This window comes from Bos indicus x Bos taurus, chromosome 8 (assembly GCF_003369695.1).
Source record: "Bos indicus x Bos taurus breed Angus x Brahman F1 hybrid chromosome 8, Bos_hybrid_MaternalHap_v2.0, whole genome shotgun sequence".
Lineage (NCBI taxonomy): Eukaryota > Metazoa > Chordata > Mammalia > Artiodactyla > Bovidae > Bos > Bos indicus x Bos taurus.
Genome location: NC_040083.1, coordinates 11393682 through 11414103, shown reverse-complemented (window position 1 = coordinate 11414103; position 20422 = coordinate 11393682). Strand labels below are relative to the sequence as shown.

General features: G+C 41.5%; 1 protein-coding gene, 1 long non-coding RNA gene and 1 other non-coding gene across 3 annotated transcripts in view; 1 reads left to right on the top strand and 2 right to left on the bottom strand.

The window, feature by feature from the left end:
* DDX58 (DExD/H-box helicase 58) overlaps positions 1 to 20422 on the bottom strand; it is a 45300-nt gene that overhangs the window by 21991 nt on the left and 2887 nt on the right. The window contains exons 2-10 of the mRNA XM_027549061.1: positions 16724 to 16858; positions 13381 to 13562; positions 12279 to 12426; positions 11119 to 11238; positions 9544 to 9645; positions 8989 to 9142; positions 7983 to 8241; positions 5683 to 5845; positions 3285 to 3404 (exon numbers count right to left, since the gene is read on the bottom strand). Coding sequence (XP_027404862.1) covers positions 3285 to 3404; positions 5683 to 5845; positions 7983 to 8241; positions 8989 to 9142; positions 9544 to 9645; positions 11119 to 11238; positions 12279 to 12426; positions 13381 to 13562; positions 16724 to 16858 — 1383 coding nt within the window. The remainder of the gene's footprint in view (positions 1 to 3284; positions 3405 to 5682; positions 5846 to 7982; positions 8242 to 8988; positions 9143 to 9543; positions 9646 to 11118; positions 11239 to 12278; positions 12427 to 13380; positions 13563 to 16723; positions 16859 to 20422) is intronic.
* LOC113896932 lies at positions 8227 to 11400 on the top strand. Its single transcript, XR_003512186.1, has 2 exons — positions 8227 to 8355; positions 11032 to 11400. It is a non-coding gene; the product is annotated as an uncharacterized LOC113896932 (long non-coding RNA).
* On the bottom strand, positions 19691 to 19762 carry TRNAC-ACA. Its single transcript has one exon. It is a non-coding gene; the product is annotated as a tRNA-Cys (tRNA).

The window sequence follows — 20422 nt, the reverse complement described above, 5'->3', positions numbered from 1 at the left end:
TTGGTACACAGAGTATTTCTCTTGAGACAGTTTTCAGCAGTGTGTCTACGTACAAACACAATTGCTTACTGAATACCGACTACGTACCAAGAATCAACATGTCTTGTATTTAGAATTTCATTTCACAACGCCATGACGTAGATACACTTTATAGATGAGGAAACGGAAGCTCGGAGAAGTCAAATCATCACACCAAGTCACACAGCTAGTATATAGAGGGAGCAAGGAATTCAAACCCAGATGTGTCCCATACCCAAGCTCTACTGGTTCTCTGAGCTGACAACCAAACAGCCCAGAGGCCAAACAACGGCCATGGAATAAAACCTAACTGCCCCCCAACCCTTTTGCCTTTTGGCTGCGCTGGGTCTTCGCTGCAGCACACAGGAGCTTTTCTAGCAGTTGCGTGTGGGCTTCTCTAGCTGGGGTGCACGGGGTTAGCTGCCCCATGGCATATGGGATTTTAGCTCCCTGACCAGGGTTTGAATCTTCATCCCCTGCGTTGGAAAGGAGATTCTTAACCACTGGACCACCAGGGAAGTCCCCTCACCCATTCATCATTAATCAGAGGAACAAAGGCGGTTACCCAGACAAGTAGCAGTAGCCCCATCTACAAACAAGGAGGCTATCAATAAACTAAAGCAATCAACAGGTATTTACTGAACTTAGGTGGGTGCAAAAATGAGCCAGGCCATCTGGCAGTGAGCAGCTGGCAGCATGTGAACAGGTGAAGAGATGGCAGGAGGGTATAAGAGACGAGAAGAATAAGAAGGCAGAAAACCATGTCTCCCCACCCTTCTCCACCTCCACAACCCTGACCACGTCCTAACGCTTCTGGATAATACCATGATCTTCTCCTACCTGGTCTCCTTACCTCCTTCCACCTGCCCTCCAGTCCAGTCTCCATTCAACAACCGGAGGGAATTTCCAAAATTGCAGAAGAGAGACAATGCTAATCCACTGATTAAAAGCCTTTAGGGAGGGACTTCCCTGGCAGTCCAGAGGTTAAGACTTCACCTTTCAAAGCAGAGGGTGCAGGTTTGACCCCTGGTCAGAGAACCAGGGTCCCAAATGATGTAACAAAGGTCCTTCGTGTTACAACTAAGACTCGGTGCAGCCAAATAAATAAATACACGTATTTTTTTTAAGTCTTGAGGGACTTCTTTGGTGGCCCAGTAGCTAAGGCTCTACACTCCCAACGAAGGGGGCCTGGGTTTGATCCCTGATCAGGGAACTAGATCCCATACACTGCCAACGAAGACCCAGCACAGCCAAATAAATAAATGTTAAAAATAACAATAATAAATGCTTTAAAAAATAAAATACAAGTGTTTAGTGGGTTTCTCCAGCCAAACTCCTAGTCTGGCCCTCAGGGGCCTCTGTGGTCTGGCCTTTACCTGCTTCCGACTCTCCTCTCTAGAGACTTTTCTTCCTACAGTTCTCAGGATTAGTGAAAGCCCCCAGACTCTCTCTACGCGCCTGTCTCCTCTGCCTGAAACACCCCTCACTCCCCTCACTCCCACCACTCCCCTGCCCCGTGTTGCCTCGCTACTGTCACTCACCCACCTTTGGCACTGCCGGTAACCAAACCGAAAATGCCGTGAGGGCAGGGCTTGTGTCTGAGGGTCCACGCTGTGTTCCCACCACCGAGCACTTAGCCCAGCACTGAATGAACAAACAAGAGAATGAATTCGTTCGAGGCTAATAGGCAAGGAGTGGAAAGCTGGCAAGAGAAGCAGAACCAGATTGTGCAAGCAGGGCAAGCACGGCCGGGTGAGCGGCCAGCGTGAGAGCTCTGCCTGGGAGAACGAGGATTGCCAGCAGGACACTGGCGAGATGAAACAGGTAATCCCAGGAAGACGAGCTGGGTAATGGGGGTTCGACGGGAAAGAGGGTAGAGGCGGGCAAAGCAGCTGTTAGAATAAGTTGTTAGAAATCAAGCTGTGAAAGAAAGAAGAGAGGTTAAGCGTGAGAGAAGCTGAGACACAGAAGTTACCTTGGAGACGAGAATTCAACATCTCCGAAACTCTACACTCACTTGTGCCTGCCCAAGCTGCTTCTTGCTCTAGAACAAGTAACACCTGCTGGTGCACACACAGGTGCCAAGAGAGAAGCCCCGCACTCGCTCACTCGCTCACTCGCTCACTCCCACCCAAACCCAGTGAGCTCTTAAATCCGAACGCTTCTGTTTGCACGAGCTGGCTTCCTTCACTAGCCCATCTCCACTGCCTCAGTTTGGCTCTCGTCATTTCTCATCACAGAACTTAGCAGTTCAAAATCGTGCGTTGCTTCCCATTTGCTTTTAGGATATTTATTTATTTATTTGGCAGTGCTGGCTCTGAGCTGTGGCACGTGGGAATCTAGTTCCCTGACTGCAGATGGAAGCCAGGCCCCTGGCATTTTGAGTGTGGAGTCTAAGCCACTGGACCACCGGGGAAGTCCCACTGCTAGGATAAAATTCAAACTCAGCATGGCCTACAGGACACCTTCACTGTCTGCCCCTGGCCTCTCCCCCAGCCCCACTCTCCTTTCTACTAGTCACCTGTTAGAATTAGCATGAAATCCTGCAGATTCTAAAATTCACTGTGCTCTCTCTTCCCTCTGCAACTGCTGTCTCTTTGACCACACTGGATCACCTCTCCTTCTTAACCTGGCTGACTTCAAGATCTATCGCACACATTACCTCCCTACAGCCCAGTCCTGGCCTAAGCTCCCCTGTGCGCCCATAATAGCAGTGTGTAACCCAGCCTTGCCACAGGGCAACTATTCGCATTTGATTCTCATTGTTTGATGGTGAGTTCCTTGAAGGCAAGACTGTCTTTAATCTTGGTGCTTCCTTTACCTAGCATAGTACCTGGCACAATACCCAATGAATTAATTACTTGATTTAAAAAAGGAGAAGAGAACTTGGCAACTTCAAGAGAGTCTCAAAAGAATAAAGAATCAAAGGTCACCCATAGGTTTGAATCCAAGACTTTAGGGCAATGGTGGTTTCATTCATACAATGAAAAGCTAAATTTGGAAGGTCAAGAAAGCAATGAATTGAATTAAATATGGTATTTTTCAGGTGTGTGTGTCTAGGTGGATTTACTTTGGATTTAAAAAGGAAAAAAAAAAGCAAGAGAAAATAAAGGAGGACTTATAAGCTTCCTGAATAACATAAACAAGAAGTCAAACTCTGGGTATGGTCTTGACATTATTTGGACTAAGAAAAGTGCAAAAAGACCCCAGTGAACAACAAATGGCTGTTCCCAGATGGAGAGAAGACAAAATGAGGTTATTCTCACCAAGAGTTACAGTCCCAAGTTCTTCAAAGATACTCTTTGCTAGAGCCTCTGTCTCTGCCATCAGCTGAGATATGATGCGTTTAAATCTGTCTGTAGTCCGTGATTCCACTTTCCTGAAAACTAGAGCCATCAAAGGAAAGTTAGTATTTCTCAGGAAGAACACATCATAGTTCAAAGCAGGTATCTCCAAACCTTTCTCTGCCTTTGTCTCTTCCTCTGTAAAACCCGAGGCCCCAAGCTCACAGGCAGGTCATCTGAATGATGAAACAAATATTCAAGACACCTTCAGCCACTCTCTAGTGTTTAATGCACTCATTCTAACATTTTTCATGGTCCAAGTCTAATTCAACTTTTTAAAAAATAATTTTATTTATTTATTTTTGGCTGTGCTGGGTCTTCATTGCTGCATGGGCTTCTCTCTAGTTGGAGTTCGTGGGCTTCTGATTGTGGTGACTTGTTGAGGGGCACAGGCCCGAGGGCATGTGGACTTCAGCAGTGGGCTCAGTAGTTGCGGCTCCCAGGCTCTAGAACTCAGGCTTAGTAGTTGTGGTGCAAGGGCTTAGCTGCTCCATGGCATGTGGGATCTTCCCGGAACAGGGATTGAACCCGTGTCTCCTGCATTGGCAGGTGGACTCTTTACCACTGAGCCACCAGAGAAGTCCTCAGGCACATTTTAGATTCTAGTTTTCCACATGCGTATCTGGTGAAAGAGGTCAGAATCAAGAGGCCTGGGAGCTGGGAGTCCTCAGCCACACTTTAGACTCTGCATCAAAAGCTCTGGGGCCTTTGGCGAGCACCTCAACTTTCCTGGGACTGTTTTCTTCCCTCAAAAATGCCCCACAGCTGCTTTTTCGTCACAAAGTCATGTCCAACTCATTCATGACCCCATGGACTGTAGCCCTCCAGGCTCCTCTGTTCATGGGATATCCCAGGCAAGGATCCTAGAGTGGGTTGCCATTTCCTTTCCCTAATACAACTTCTTACTCGGGCTTTCCTGTTAACTCAACACAGAGCTTCTGCTCTGACTAGGCTGATATCCATCTTGTTTCTGTAAATACCATATTTTAAGCCCTGTCTCTGTTCTTTGATCTTCTCCCTTCCCACCTAACCCCCAGGGGTGTTCACAATGCTCCAAATATTCATTTTTGCAGTATCCACAGAACATGCTGGGTTCTGGTGATAGCTGAAAAGAACATGCTCTGCGCTCCAGAGAAGGCTATCTTCTTAGCAGAGAAAGATACACAAGCCAGATGACCAGGCAGAGAGCTGTGACACAGTAGGTGCAAAGTGCCATGGAGCACAGGGAGGCTTCTCTCATTCTTCCTGGGGCGGCAATGTCAGGGGATAAACAGGGGAGAGGCGAGGAGGAGTGAACACAGTCATGTGCAGAGGCTGGGATGGACAAAGCTTAGAGGGAGAACACACGTGACTCCTCCATCCCAGGAGCCCAGAGAAATGCAACTTGGTTGGGTTTGTGGGAGGTGAAGCTGAGATGAAGCTCACCGTGTGGGAGAGACCAGATGAGAAAGAAATTTGTGCCTACCCAACTCTTTGCAACTCTTTTGGACTGTAGCTCACCAGGCTCCTCTGCTCATGGGATTTTTCAGGCAAGAATACTGGAGTGGGTTGCCATTTCCTTCTCCAGGGGATCTTCCTGACCTGGGGATCGAACCTGCGTCTTCTGTGTCTCCTGCATTGGCAGGCAGATTTTTTTTTTTTTTTAAACTGCTGAGCCATCGAGGAAGCCCAAAGAAATTTGTATACGACATCAAAAGTGGTAGGTTGAGTGCCTTGTCTAAATTCCTTACAGCCAGCGCCCTGACCGTCTTTGGTGCGTTTGTTCTGCCTTGTAGTCATTTGGTCGTGTGCTATTTAGAGAGCAAGGGGTGAAGTCATACTTGTCTTCCGTACCCTCTCTCCCTTGCTGGGTTAGTATAGCATTGATATTCAAGAAATATCAATCTTTGTTAGTCAATCTTAGTAATCAAATCATATTCTGATCTTTTGAGGAAGGACAGGATGAGTTCAGATACTTTCACTTCAACCAAAATTCCAGATACAAATTCAAATAATGGATAGGAACTCAGTATCGTCCTCAGGCACAGAAGGCGGAAGGACCGAGCCACGTGCGTGCCAAGATGTTTTCAGCACCTTTCACTGCCAGTACCTTTGTTAAGGTTTATGGAAATGAAGAGTAAGAATGATTGCTTTTTACAGGCCACTCCTGACCTTCACTGGGGAGAGAAGCGGGAAATATGATTATTTTCCAAGTTTGCAGATAAATATTTTGCTCTAAACAGAGAAAGGGTAAGAATTCAGTGTTCATCTACATGACCCTGAACTAAGAATAGCAGAGGGTAACAAAGTCCCAAAGGGCTTGTGACTGAATCCCACTTACACTTCTGGGGCTTGTAAACAACCTCCTCCAGTTCCTCCAAGTTGTCTCTGACTGTTGTTACCACTGCTGTGTCGAGAGAAGCACACAGTTTGCAGATATATTCTGTGGCTTCGGCTGTGTTTTTGGCATCTCCAACGCCAACTGAGGCAGTCAGCCCAATGACCTGCGAGGAGCATTCCAAATCGTCAGATGTCTGGGAAATAGCAAGATGTTTCCACAGTCCCTCATGTAACTCTTTCCTGATAATGTAGGGTTTTTATTTTTTAAACTAATCTCAGATAAAGAACAAGAATTTTTTTTTTTTTCTGACATTCTCTATGACATCAAAAATGGAAAGGTCCCCATTAGGTGAAGCACTGAGTAAATGCGGGAATCACTGCTCTGCAGCTGAACACGAATCAGCACAGAAGCCCAGAGAAGAAACCCTTTCCAGGCAGGACTGCTCTCAACTTTATCTTTGTTTCCCCATGACACAGAGAACAATACGCTGAAAAGGGCAAGGACTAAAATCAGACATGCTTCCATTTCAATCTCAGCCATGTCACACTGGCTGGGTGTCTTGGATAAAAATCTTTCTCTCTCTGTAAAGTTGGGGAACTTTAGCCATTTAAACTGGAAGTTGTGTGACATAGAGAACAGACTTGCGATTGCCGAGGGAGAGAGTGGTGGGGGAGGGATGGACTGGGAGTTTGGGATTAGCAGATGCAAACTATTATATATAGGATGGATAACAGCAATGTCCTACTGTGTACACAAGGAACTATATTCCATATCCTGTGATAAACCATAATGGAAAAGAATATGAAAGCAATTGAATTTCTTTGCTGTACAGCAAAAATTAATACAACAGAAATTAATACTGTAAATCAAATATGCTTCAATTTTTTTTAAATGGTAGCTTCAATTTTAAAAATGTGATAACTTCAATTTAAAAAAAAATGGTAGCTGGGTGACTTCAATAAGATGACATTTGTAAAGAATTTAGTTTAATGGTCTTCTAATAAATATTTATTTCTTCCTCTAAGAGTCACTCAAATATTGAATGACTGAATGACTGAATCATTCAAATAAACAAGGAATCTAGTTAACTATCAATTTTATTCTAAAAGAAAAAACTGTAAGAAATGTGATTTCTACTAAATTCTGTCTGAATTTTGGGCACCATACTGGATTTCTTCTAACCTGTGCTTCCTAAATGGTTAATTGTTAAGCCTAGACAGTGCAACACAGAGGTGAGACTGGTAAACCAGAGACGTGGTTTCCAACCTCATTTGGCCTCAGTAATACCAGGCCACTCATCTGTGCTCCTGTCAGTTGTGTCTCCCATTTCAAATCTTCTCCATGCACCCTGAGCTCCCACCTCCATTCTCATCTTGATTATTCTCAGTGAACCATCTCTCTCTCCTTCATTCAAGAGAAAATGCCAGGGATACCATACCCTTCCTGCCCCCACCTATAAACTATTCTCTGTCTTGACTCCTCTCAGCCCTTCCCCTCTGACGACACCAAAAACAATGCCTCGTCCACTCTCCTGCACTAATGCACCTACGCAGCCCATACCCGCTCGTCTCTCCTGGCATCTTGTTCTGCCAATCATTCCCTCCCTCCCATCCTGCCCCACTGGTGGCTATCTACAGCTTCATACTCTGCACTCAGGCAATATTAAGAACTTCATGATTCTTGGGGATTCCCTGGCAGTCCAGTGGTTAGGACTCAGCACATCCACTGCTGTGGCCCGGGTTCAATCCCTGGTTGGGGAACTAAGGTCCCCGTAAGCCATACAGCACAGCCAAAAAAAACAAAAAAACAAAACTTTAAGCTTCTCGAGCCCTTGTGCATTTTCATATCCCCGTGCCTCTAGACACACAGTAGCCTTTACTGAAAACCATCCAGCTATTTTCCTTATAAACTCTTGTTAGTTTTTACCTATCCTAACTTCTATTAGGTCTCACTTTACTTTCATAGCACATTTAAGATCACTTTCATTTCTTTTCTGTACAACTCCATCGCGTGTTATTACCATAAATTATGACATAATTCTCACATATTTGGCTCCCCACAAAACTTAAGCTGCTTGAAGGCAAGGACTATCTTTTTATATTTGTGGCCCAGTGCCCAGCACAGGGCATGACACATGGGGGTACCTAATACATATTTGTTAAGTGAATGAATGAATGAACCAATCAAAACTAACCTAATGAGTTGTACAGTATGCAAGGATCTAAGAAGGACATCCTCAATATGGCCACAAGGGTAAGTAAAGACGATTCAGGAAGAAATCCATCTGACTTTGGACACACCTGGGGCAATGAGTCTGAAGATCCTCCCAGTTTCTGATCCAGATAATGAAACATGATCATATTATATGGATGGTGTTTATTGGTGTTGTGACATTCATCAAATATCATCAAAGTAAAGATGGAGAGTGATGGAATAGTCCCATCTTTAAGGCTGTTCACAAGAATCTGTGGTGTTAAAATGATGATGTCATTGTTCTCAACAATCTGTTCCACAGAGATATTGTCAGCTGTCTCTCCAGAAATGCCTGAAACTTTGTACCTGGAAGATGACAGAGATTTCCCATTAGCAACCATGATGTGAATAAGGAACCACAAAGATCAGAACGTCAATTAAATTCTCCCTAAGTCCAAAAGGAATGGATTTGGAGAAAAGGTAAGTGCTTGGAACAAAGCCTGACACATAGTAAAGTGAAAAAACTGAAAGTGTTAGTCGTGTCAGACTCTGGTACCCGTGGACTGTAGCCCACCAGGGTCCTCTGTCCATGGGATTCTCCAGGCAAGAATACTGGAGTGGGTAGCCATTCCCTTCTCCAGGGGATCTTCTCGACCAAGGGATTGAACTGGGATCTCCTGCACTGTTGGTAGATTCTTTCCTGTCTCTGACATGTAGTAAGTGATCAATAAACATAATCTAGGAAGAATTTCTAGTATTGATAGAATATATTCTATGTGGCACCTGAGGATACAGAGGGCCAACCATAATTCTTTCAAGCCACCGTGAAAGAACATAGAAAAGAGTAATATTAAATAAATTATAAAATCATTTAAAAAGTTAAATGTTCCATTTAAATATAAAATTCACCTTAAGTCATTTACTCACTCTACAAGAGCTAACCAAAGGAGTTTAGGATTTCAGGTGTATTCATGAAGGAGTTATATCTAAAAAATAAAAAAGCTTAATCTACCATAAGTTTTTTGAATCATGGTTTTCTAAAAGCAAAACAAAGCACAAAACACATCGGTTACATGACCTAGAGAAAAAAAAGCTGGACCAACTTATACCTACCCAAATCTTTCAAAATATTCTGAGAACACAGATTTCTGCTGTTCATACAGTGGGACTTGAACAGCAAAAACGACAACTTTCCCCTTTCGTCCTTGTGGAAATTTCTTAAGATGATGTTCGCATATAAGAAGGGAAACAAAGGTTTTTCCACAACCTTTTAACATATAAAGAGAAAGACAACACGTAACTAATAGTATAGTAAAATGCTTCTGTAGAAAGGTCATTATTGGGGGCTCCTCTAAAACCACAGAGCTAAAAGCAAACGGATGATGAGGGTAGGTTAACAACTGTAGAACTCACACTCTGACTCAAAACCCAAGCTACTTCCTAGGCACTCGCACACAGCCAAGGACTGCAGGAAGCTAAAAAAAAAGCATTCTCTCTCCTTCCTCATGTCCCTGAAAACACCACGAAACCATATGAATAATGTTTTTTTCAAAAGATCAATGGAACAATGAAACAATTGAAACTTGCTACTTGGTCCCAGTGTTCAATAAAGTGGAAAAAAGGAAGCAAACAGAGAAATAAACTATTTCAGTAATTGCATCCGCTTACCAGTAGGAGCACATATTATTGTATTCTTTCCCTTCTGAGCAGGTAAAGCCAGCTCTAGTTGGTAATTTCTTGGTTTCAATGGGCTATAAGTAGGAGGCACTTCTGTAATACAACAGAAACTAAGTTAGCAAATAGTGACCACTCTGAGGAATCAAGTCAACACTATCCTCCAAAGGACAAGAAATTTGACTCTAGCAAGAAAGACCTCATTTAAGAAAGTTTAGAATTCTTGTCTCTAATTAACCATTCCAGCTTCTAAACTGATTTGAAATACAGAATTCTCCGTCAATAACAAAGTACCAATGGCAGGAAGAAAAAAAGAAAAAAAAAAAAAAAAAACCACAAAGATTTCTTTCTGAAATAATCATGGAAGACTAATCAGGAGAAATTAAAGCAAGAATGGCCTAATCCAGGGCAAAACAGATAGCCACCGATTAAAGGAAATGCTGCATGAGACAAAACAACAACAAATCCCTCTAAGGTCTTTGAAAAACACCAAACTGAATACCAAACTCCAAAGCAATCTCTTACTGACAAGCAACCGTGCTTTAAAATTCTGCAGGCTCTCACATGGTATTCTCTCTTAACAGAATCAGAAGTTTTAAAAAAATAGTCAGAGGTATCTCACTAACAGATAAGTGTACAGAATGTTAAGAGCTAGAAAGACCTTGGAAATCATCTGTTGAGTCGAACCTACCTATTTTAAAGTAAATGGAAATTTCTAAATGGTTAAGTGAGTTCGCTAAGGACCTTTACCTGTCAGAAAACTTAAAACAATTGACAGTCACTGATTTTATTCTGGAGTGACAAAAATGTGTATCATTTTATTGCAGAAACAGTCCATCAATTCTCACCTTATGTTCTTATCCCCAAATCACATCCTTCTTCCAACACTTCTTTATTGATCCTATTTTTTTCTCTGATGCCCTTTTATAAATAACTCTTTGCTTAATTTGTTATGCTGCTTTCTGGTCTCCTTGTGAAAATATGCTTCTAGAAACATAAAGTGGGCCTTACAGGGACACAGTTAACTCACAGTGCCTTTGTGTGAATTAGAGAAAGGACTCCCTTTCGGAGGATATAGCCCCTCACCGCACTGCGCTGGCAAACAACACAGGCTGGATCCCAGCCCCAGCTCAAGCTCTCAGGCCCACACATTTGTACAGTGCACACACTTATCAACATACACTGCAGCCCTGGGATCTTGAGAGGAAACTGAACAAGTGACTCACAAAGAGCAGAAGCATTTCTTTAGAAAGCAGGGCTGATTTCAGATGTCACAGGTATTGAGCTTCTGGGAGGACTCTATTTGCATTTTCAATGTAGACATGCACATCCTTAGTGATAAAAAAAGAAGGAAAAAGAAAAGGGAGAAGCTGGCAAGTGCCATGGAAGGGAGAGAATGGTATTTCTAGTTGTGGGGAAAATATCTGTTTTAACATATATTCTCTTTTTGTTCTGATTTTTCCTTAAAAACCTTTCCATTAGGCTATGACTTTTGGCACTGCAAGACACGACCCTACTCAAAATACCTCAAGAGCATCATTACGGAGAAGAATGAACAATGCTGAGTACCTGAAGAACAGGAATTCTGGCTAAGATTCTGGCTTTCTGGTTCTTCTTTGTAGACAATGTGTACATCCAAAGTTTTCATTTCATCATCCTCAAGATCTTTCATTTGAACATTTTCTGCACCTTTATGAAAACAAAACACATCTCATAATCTTTATCTGATTATGATCTTGATGGTGAAAGCCCTACAAAGAGGTCATAAAATTTTAAACTTCCATTACGACTTCTTATAACCATTCCCTCTACCTTTTAAAACAATTAAATGAAATCTTTTTTAATTTGAAATCTTGATTTGAAGTTTGAACTCCAGTGTCATTTAGGACTTTATTATTCAAAGTGTGGAACACGGACCAGCAACTTCTTTAGGAGCTTGTTGGAAATGCAAAGTCTTGAGCCCCAACTGAATCAGAAGCTTCATTTTAACAAGACCCCTAGGTGATCCACAACCACACCAAAGACAAGCCCTATTAGCAGAAACACTTTTGTCTTCCATTCCTGACCCGACCCAAGACAACAGATGTGTATTTTGACAGATAATTTCTGAAACAATTTATGATCTTAAAGAAGACTCTGAAAGGCTAAGACCAGACACTCAGATGGTTTATCAAACTCAGCTCTTAAAATAATGCTCTGAGAAGATGTTATTAGCTTCAGGAAGACAAGGGATAGCTCAGCCACTTAATCGAAACAGATTCTTCCTTTCAATCTTGTTCTAGTTTGGTTCCAGATGGATTCTAAACAAGAGAACCACCATATAGTGTCTAAGATGATTCTATTCTGAAAAGGCAGTGAGTTGTGGAGTTTGAACCTTTAACTCTAGAATTTTCAACCTATTTCTCTCATCATCTAAACCCAGAGAGTGAGCTCAGACTCTGCCTTTCCCCCAAATACTCTGGGCAGATAGGCTAATTCTGGATGAAAGGGTTTGTCCTGATCCATTTTCAGGGGATATATACAACCCAACTAATTCTGTAGACAAAAAAACCACCTACCTCCCAGAACTCAACTTCATGCGGGCCTCTCACTAGAGATATAGCCAAGAGTATTTGAAGGGAAAATGCTTCTGACAGTGAGTGAAAAGCAGGTAGGAATGCAAGAAGCTCCAAGCAGAACTATGAAGAAGGGCCTATTTTCAGACCCTCGCACCCTTCCAAGTATCCTACCTTTCTCTACCATCCACAGTTCGCTGAACTTGCTCTCTTCTTTCTCCAATGCAAGTTTCAAAGTTTTGGGCCAGTTCTCCTTGTCTGATCTGAGAAGGCATTCAACCATTTTCTCTGCACCTGCCATCAGCCCCTTGTTGGAACTTATCTAAGGAAGACAATTGTAGTGGACTGATCAAGTGTTTCAAAAGTTTTCATTTTATGAGTTTTTACTGAAGAAACGTCAATTCAAATACTATCAAATTTAAGATCACTGTATACTCTGGTTCACTAGGTCTCTTTCATGACCGTTCTTGCCCCAGTGCAACTTGATCTTTTAAGATACACTTCCCTTTATCCTTGTCCTCTTACACATGATATCACCATGTCAAGCCCTGTGTTCTTACCTCCTCTGAGATGTTATTATATTAATATCAGCTATATCAGGAAAACAAACTACTTCACACCTATTCAAAATATGGGTATACTGGCATAGGCATATTTGGAAGAATATAATAAAATATTAACAAATAGTTTTTTCTGGATAGTGAGACTTACATGGTTCTTATTATTAATCATGATAATTAAAATTCATTGAGCAATTACTATTATGTGCCAGAGATTTATAAGCACTTTACATATATTATCTCATTCAAAGCCTATAAAAATACCTGACTAATACGGTACCATTAGTATTCCCATTTCATACAGGAAACAGAGACTTAGAGAAACTAAATGTGCCCAAGATCACACCACTAGTAAGTGGCTGAGCTTGGATTAACAAAATTGATCTGTGTCCAGAGACTGAATACTTAACCACTGGAGTCCATAACCTTTTTTCTTTTTATTTGCTAAACTGTTTGATTTTATTTAAATTTGTATAAAACATTATTCACAAAAGTAGTAAAGTAATTTTAACTGAAAATAGGGCAAACCTGAAAAAAATCTGTGACACAAATTGATTACTCAGATCACAAATAAAAGTATCCTTCTAGGTAATTATGCCTTAGATTTGAGGACTTTAAATGATCTTGTTCAGTTCTAAAATAACATAGAAAACAGAAGACATTCCTCATGGTCAAATTTTTCCCCCAAATTCAATATTTAATATTAAGTAAAATACCTGAATAATTTCTTCACATTCTTGATTAAGTAAACATCCAGATATTTCAGGAAGGATATCTTCTGGATTGATTGTGGTTTTAAATTCTGGTTGTAAACGCTTTAAAAGTAATCTATACTCCTCCAATTTTTCAAGTTTTTGGAAATCCCAACTTTCAATGGCTTCATAAAGTCCAGAATAACCTGAAAAGTAGGGGGAACATGGGGCTCTTAGGACACCAACTAAAAAAATATGTTGAGATTAAAATTTAGAAGTCATGTTTGTATGTATTGTGAGAGAACTGAAAACAACTGTAAGTCACTTCCATTATTTATGATCTTTCAAAAAGAAAACTCAATATTCATTTTAGGCACCCCACATTTAAGGTGGGGCTAGTGGCAAGAACCTGTCTGCCAATGAAGGCGATGTAAGAGACTTGGGTTCAATCCCTGGGTCAGAAAGATCCCCTGGAGAAGGGAATGGCTACCCACTCCAGTATTCTTGCCTGGAAAATCCCATGCACAGAGGAGCCTGACGGGCTACAGTCCATGGGTCACAAAGAGTTGGACACAACTGAGTGACTAACACTTTCACTGAGAATAAATTTGAGGTCTTATATTTGGTCTTAGTAAGACCTCTTCCTTCCAAGGTACCCCATGGACTTCACCTACAATCTCTGATCTGCCTTTCAATTGAGTCAAACCATCATGCTAAGTATCTTCTCAGTGCAAAGTAGTAAAAAGGGCAAAAAGAAATATAAATGTTAATTCCTGCCCCTCAGGGCCTTACTGCCTACATTATTCCAAGGAAAGAATAGTAAGTACAATGGGAAATTTGAGTGAAAAAATTATTTCCAACTAGAATTATCCAGGAATGCTTGGCTCTAAGTTTCTCTTCAGAGAACCACCAGGCTTGTCTGACTGTCAGGCCCACACTCTTTTCACTGGGCTATAAAGACCATATTAGCACATATGACTTAATACCTGGAATATTCCAGTACCTTTGTGGGTGTGTGTCTCCTCTCTCTCGCTCTTCTATCTTCCTGCAAAGATAGCACTATCCTGTATTTGATTTATCACTCTTGATTTCTTGGAATAGTTGTGTGGCATATGCTCAATTCTCTAAAGAATACATGTTTAGTTTAAGCTTGTTTGAAATGTTTTAATTTTATTCTTCACTAAATGCAATTTTATCTGACTTTTTAGAAAGTTTAATATTGCATTTCTAAGTTTCGCCTGTGCTGTCATCTGTAGCTCTGTTCGTACATCTCCACTGCAGGATAATCGACTCTTGTGTGAACGTCACAAAATGGATTTATCTATTCTCTTTCTGAAGGATACTGGTGTTGCTTCTAGTTTTGTTTCTTTGCTTGCTTGTTTTTGGCATTACCAACTGATTATAGTATGAACATTCTTTGTATGTGCATTCTGGAATATATGTGTTAAGAATTTCTCTGGGCATATACTTAATACTGAAACTGCTGGACAGAAGGAGAGTTGTAACTATACGAGCTGATGCTGATTGTTTTTCAACAGTTGTAGCATTTACACTCCCTATTGTCATCCTTCAGATTTCCCATTATTAAAAATCCTCTTTGAGCCTTCCCACTGTTGGACTTACTAGATTTTGCTATTATGTTCCTAATGTACAACGTCCTAATTGCTAATTGGGCTGAGAGTCTTTTCTCATGTGTATTAACCTTTCATGCTTCTTATTCTTTGAAAACTCAGTTCACATCTTTTGCCTTGTAAATATTTTCTTTTTTTTTTTAATTGATTTTAAGCCTTTTAAATATATCATGGATACTAATTCCTTGGTGATAATGCAGTTTGAAAATATCCTCCCCTAGTTTGTCTCTTATTTTTTCACTTTCTGTATACTGTTTTTTGATAAACATATACTCTTAATTTTAATATCCTCAAATTTATCAATTTAGGTTAATGTTTTAATGTCTTATCTCATAAATCCTATCATACTCTAAGGTCAGAAAAATGCTCTTCTATATACTGGTCTAAAATAGTTGATCTTTTGCTATTATGAATTAAGTCTTGAATTCTTTTGACTTATTGTGTGTGTGCAAGTGTATGTATGTACATGGAATGACGTAAGGAAGACAAGTTTATTTGTATCCACATGGATATGAAAGTTAGGGTTTGCCTGGTTTTTACTCATTGCCCCAGGTGTGTCCAAAGTCAGATGGATTTCTTCCTGAATCGTCTTTACTTACCCTTGTGGCCATATTGAGGATGTCCTTCTTAGATCCTTGCATACTGTACAACTCATTAGGTTAGTTTTGATTGATTCATTCATTCATTCACTTAACAAATATGTATTAGGTACCCCCATGTGTCATGCCCTGTGCTGGGCACTGGGCCACAAATATAAAAAGATAGTCCTTGCCTTCAAGCAGCTTAAGTTTTGTGGGGAGCCAAATATGTGAGAATTATGTCATAATTTATGGTAATAACACGCGATGGACTTGTACATTATCCCATTTTAAATGGCCCACTGCAATGTATCAAAAAGTCCCTCCTTTCTGAATAATCCTCTTTTCCCAGTGATCTCCAGTACATCAGAGTTCCATAAATATACGAGTCTGATTGAAGGCTCTCCATTCTATTTCATCGGTCAGTTGTTCAATACCAGGACCAGCATCACAATGTACAGTTTAGAATACAGTTTAGAATCTGCTTGTCAAGTTCATAAAGTAGCATGCAGGATTTTTATTTAGAATTGTATTGAATGTATAGCTCAGTGTAGGGAGAACTGACACTTCTTTGGTCTTCCTCTCCACGTGCATAGGTATATATCCCCACTTAGCTAGGATTTTTTTTTTTCTGGTTTTGCCGCACAGCTTGCAGGATCTCAGTTCCCTAACCAGGGATTGAATCCAGGCCATGACAGTGAAAGAACAGAGTTCTAACCATTCGACAACCAAGGAATTCCCTAGAAGTTCTTTTATTTTCTCAAAAACCTTTTGTCATTTTCTCTATTCAGACTCCACACACCTTTGGCTAGATTCATTGCTAAATATAACTTTTGTTACTATTAGAAATGGTATTTTATTTTGGATTACATTTGCCATTTTTCCCAGTGGGTGGAAATACAACTAATTTTTGTATACTGATCTTATAGCCAATAAACATGCTAAACTGTTCCATTAGTTGTAATAACCTCTCTGTAGATTCCTTTGGAAATTTCAAGTAGGCAGTTATAGCATCTGCCTGAAAATAGTCTTTACATTGCCTCAGATTGAGACATAAATTAAACGTGGATACTTATAAATTAATAGAATTTCACCTTTACAGAATCTTTAAACAGTCAAGTAATAACTCTGATTTGTGAGTAAAAAGAAGGAACTAACCTGCTTGTTGAAGGGCATCCAAAAAGCCGCGGAACCAGCCTTCCTCCTGGAGCTCCAGTAGGACCTGGAGGAAAAGGGAGGCAGCCTCCATGGGCCCCTTGTTGTTTTTCTTGGCCTGAATGTGCTGCACCACATCTACAAACAGAGGCAAGAGGGACTCATCAAACTGCAGAACCGCTAATCACTGGAAGTAAAACCACTAATCACTGGAAGGGTTGTCAGATCTTCTCAAACGGGGCTGGGGATTCACAGCAGTGGAAGGACCTGCAGGAAAGCAGCAAGTTCTCCATCTTGGTCAATCATACCCATTCTTCACTACCCCCAACCCTACCCCCAGCCTCTCTGGAAACTTCTCCTAGTCTGTTGTGGAAGTCTGGACACACACTGGAGGGCAGTCCTTAAGAAAAGGAGTCTCTTAAAGATGTCTGCAAGAGTCTCCCCTTAACAAGTGAGAACTCATGGTAGCACCAGGTTAGGTAGAAAAACCATGGCTTCTTCTAACATTTGAAAGTTTCTTGTTCAAAAGTCTGAATTAATCGTAGGACTAAAAGGGTGTGAGGACAGGGCCACTCCTGTCATCAGTGACAATTACAGTGGACACAGCAACCAGAAATTTGGAAAACCCAGCAGTGGCCACAGGACTGGAAAAGGTCAGTTTTCATTCCAATCCCTAAGAAAGGCAATGCCAAAGAATGCTCAAACTACCGCAAAATTGCACTCATACACACTAGTAAAGTAATGCTCAAAATTCTCCAAGCCAGGCTTCAACAGTATGTGAACCGTGAACTTCCAGATGTTCAAACTGGATTTAGAAAAGGCAGAGGAACCAGAGATCAAATTGCCAACATCTGTTGGATCATTGAAAAAGCAAGGGAGTTCCAGAAAAACATCTACTTCTGCTTTATTGACTATGCCAAAGCCTTTGACTGAGTGGATCACAACAAACTGTGGAAAATTCTGAAAGAGATGGGAATACCAGACCACCTGATCTGCCTCTTGAGACATCTGTATGCAGGTCAGGAAGCAACAGATAGAACTGGACATGTAACAACAGACTGGTTCCAAATCGGGAAAGGAATATGTGAAGGCTGTATATTGTCACCCTGCTTATTTAACTTACATGCAGAGTACATCATGAGAAATGCTGGGCTGGATGAAGCACAAGCTGGAATCAAGATTGCCGGGAGAAATATCAATTATCTCAGATATGCAGATGTCACCACACTTATGGCAGAAAGCGAAGAACAAAAGAGCCTCTTGAAGAAAGTGAAAGAGGAGAGTGAAAACGTTGGCTTAAAGCTCAACATTCAGAAAACTAAGATCATGGCATCTGGTCCCATCACTTCATGGGAAATAGATGGGGAAACAGTGACAGACTTTATTTTGGGGGGCTCCAAAATCACTGCAGATGGTGATTGCAGCTGTGAAATTAAAAGACACTTGCTTCTTGGAAGAAAAGTTATGACCAACCTAGACAGCATATTAAAAAGCAGAGACATTACTTTGCCAACAAAGGTCCATCTAGACAAAGCTATGGTTTTTTCCAGTAGTCATGTATGAAGTAAGAGTTGGACTATAAAGAAGGCTGAGCACCAAAGAATTCATGCTTTGAACTGTGGTGTTGGAGAAGACTCTTGAGAGTCCCTTGGACTGCAAGGAGATCAAACCAGTCCATCCTAAAGGAAATCAGTACTGAATATTCACTGGAAGGACTGATGCTGAAGCTGAAACTCCAATACTTTGGCCACCTGATTCGAAAAATTGACTCATTTGAAAAGACCCTGATGCTGGGGAAGATTGAAGGCAGGAAGAGAAGGGGACGACAGAGAATGGGATGGTTGGATGGCCTCACGAGCTCGATGGACATAAGTTTGAGTAAGCTCCGGGAGTTGGTGTTGGACAGGGTGGCCTGACATGCTGCAGTCCATGGGGTTGCAAACAGTCACACACGACTGAGTGACTGAACTGAACAGCAACCAGAGTTAGAATAAACAGAGGTCCTTTCATGGTCCTATTTCCAGACTTTTGCTGCTGCTGCTGCTAAGTCGCTTCATTCGTGTCCAACTCTGTGCGACCTCATAGACGGCAGCTCACCAGGCTCCCCCGTCCCTGGGATTCTCCAGGCAAGAACACTGGAGTGGGTTGCCATTTCCTTCTCCAATGCATGAAAGTGAAAAGTGAAAGTGAAGTCGCTCAGTCGTGTCCGACTCTTAGCGACCCCATGGACTGCAGCCCACCAGGCAACTCCGTCCATGGGATTTTCCAGGCAAGAGTACTGGAGTCGGGTGCCATTGCCTTCTCCGAGGCTTTTGCTAAGACATGTAAAAAAAAATTAGTAAACAGAAATCACAATAGAGTCAGGAGACCAGAAGGGGGCGCTCTCATGCCCTGTGCCCATAGCAGAGCCCAAGAGGAAGAAGTCAGACTTCCTTCCTGGCAAGGACTGAGCCAGGGAAAAGCCAATGACTGTTTACTACAGCCCCTCCCAGACTCCTTTTCTCCTCTATTAAAGTGTTCTTCCTTTGCCCTGCAGGGACCTGCATGGGGCTGCCGTGATTGCAGATTCCAGACTGCAGTTCTCTGCTGATCCTGAAAAAGTGTGTCTTTGCTGGAGAAATATCTGACAGTCTATTTATTTCATGCCCATAGGAAATATGGTAGAAAAGAAAAAGCAGGAGCTAAAGAAGACACAGTGAGGCCAGGTAACAGACAACTATCCACCAACCAGCTGGTGGTCTTACTGATTTTGCACAGTAACTCCATGTCTGGGCTGATAACCAAACAGTTACCTTCGTATGACCTGACATTTGATAATTTTCCCCACTGTCGAAGCAAAGCGAAGTCACTTGCTCAGTCGTGTCCAACTCTTTGTGACTCCATGGACTGTAGCCTACCACGCTCCTCCATCCATGGGATTTTCCAGGCAAGAGTACTGGAGTGGGTTGCCATTGCCTTCTCCAGAGGATCTTCCCGACCCGGGGATTGAACCCAGGTCTCCTGCATTGTAAGCAGACGCTCTACCATCTGAGCCACCAGGGAAGTCCTAGTGCCAGTGGGATGTAAATTCTGAGGAGTAATTCCAATTGTCTGGCAGGTTAACCTCTGTATTCTCAGAGTTTAGAAGACCTAGTACTCAATGTACACTTAACAAAGGTATGCTGAATGAATGTAAGAAGACAGGAAGGAACGCCTCCCTTTTCTGCCAAGGTCTCTGCAACAATAAAACAAACCCTTTTAAAGTATAAAATTCAATGGCTTTTAGAGCTGTAAATCCATCACCACTATATAATTTTACTGCCTTTGTATTACTGTAGAAAGAAATCTTATACCCATTAGCAGTCATTCCCCATTTCCCCCATGGCAACTATGGATTTGCCTATTCTGGATATTTCATATGAATGGGATCATAGAGTAGGTGGTCCTTATGGCTGGGTTCTTTCACTTAGCATAATGTTTTCAAGTTCATCCATGTTGTAATCATGTATCATATTTAATCCTTTTCCTTGCTGAATAATATTCCATTGTGTGGATATACCAGTTTTGTCTATCTGTTCATCAGTTAATGGGCATTTAGGTTTCTACATTTTGTCTTTTATGAACAGTAATGTTATAAGCGTTCATGTACAAGTTTTTGTGTGGACATATATATTCATTTCTCTTAAGTACATATACTGTTAGGCACAAGATTGCTGGGTCTTA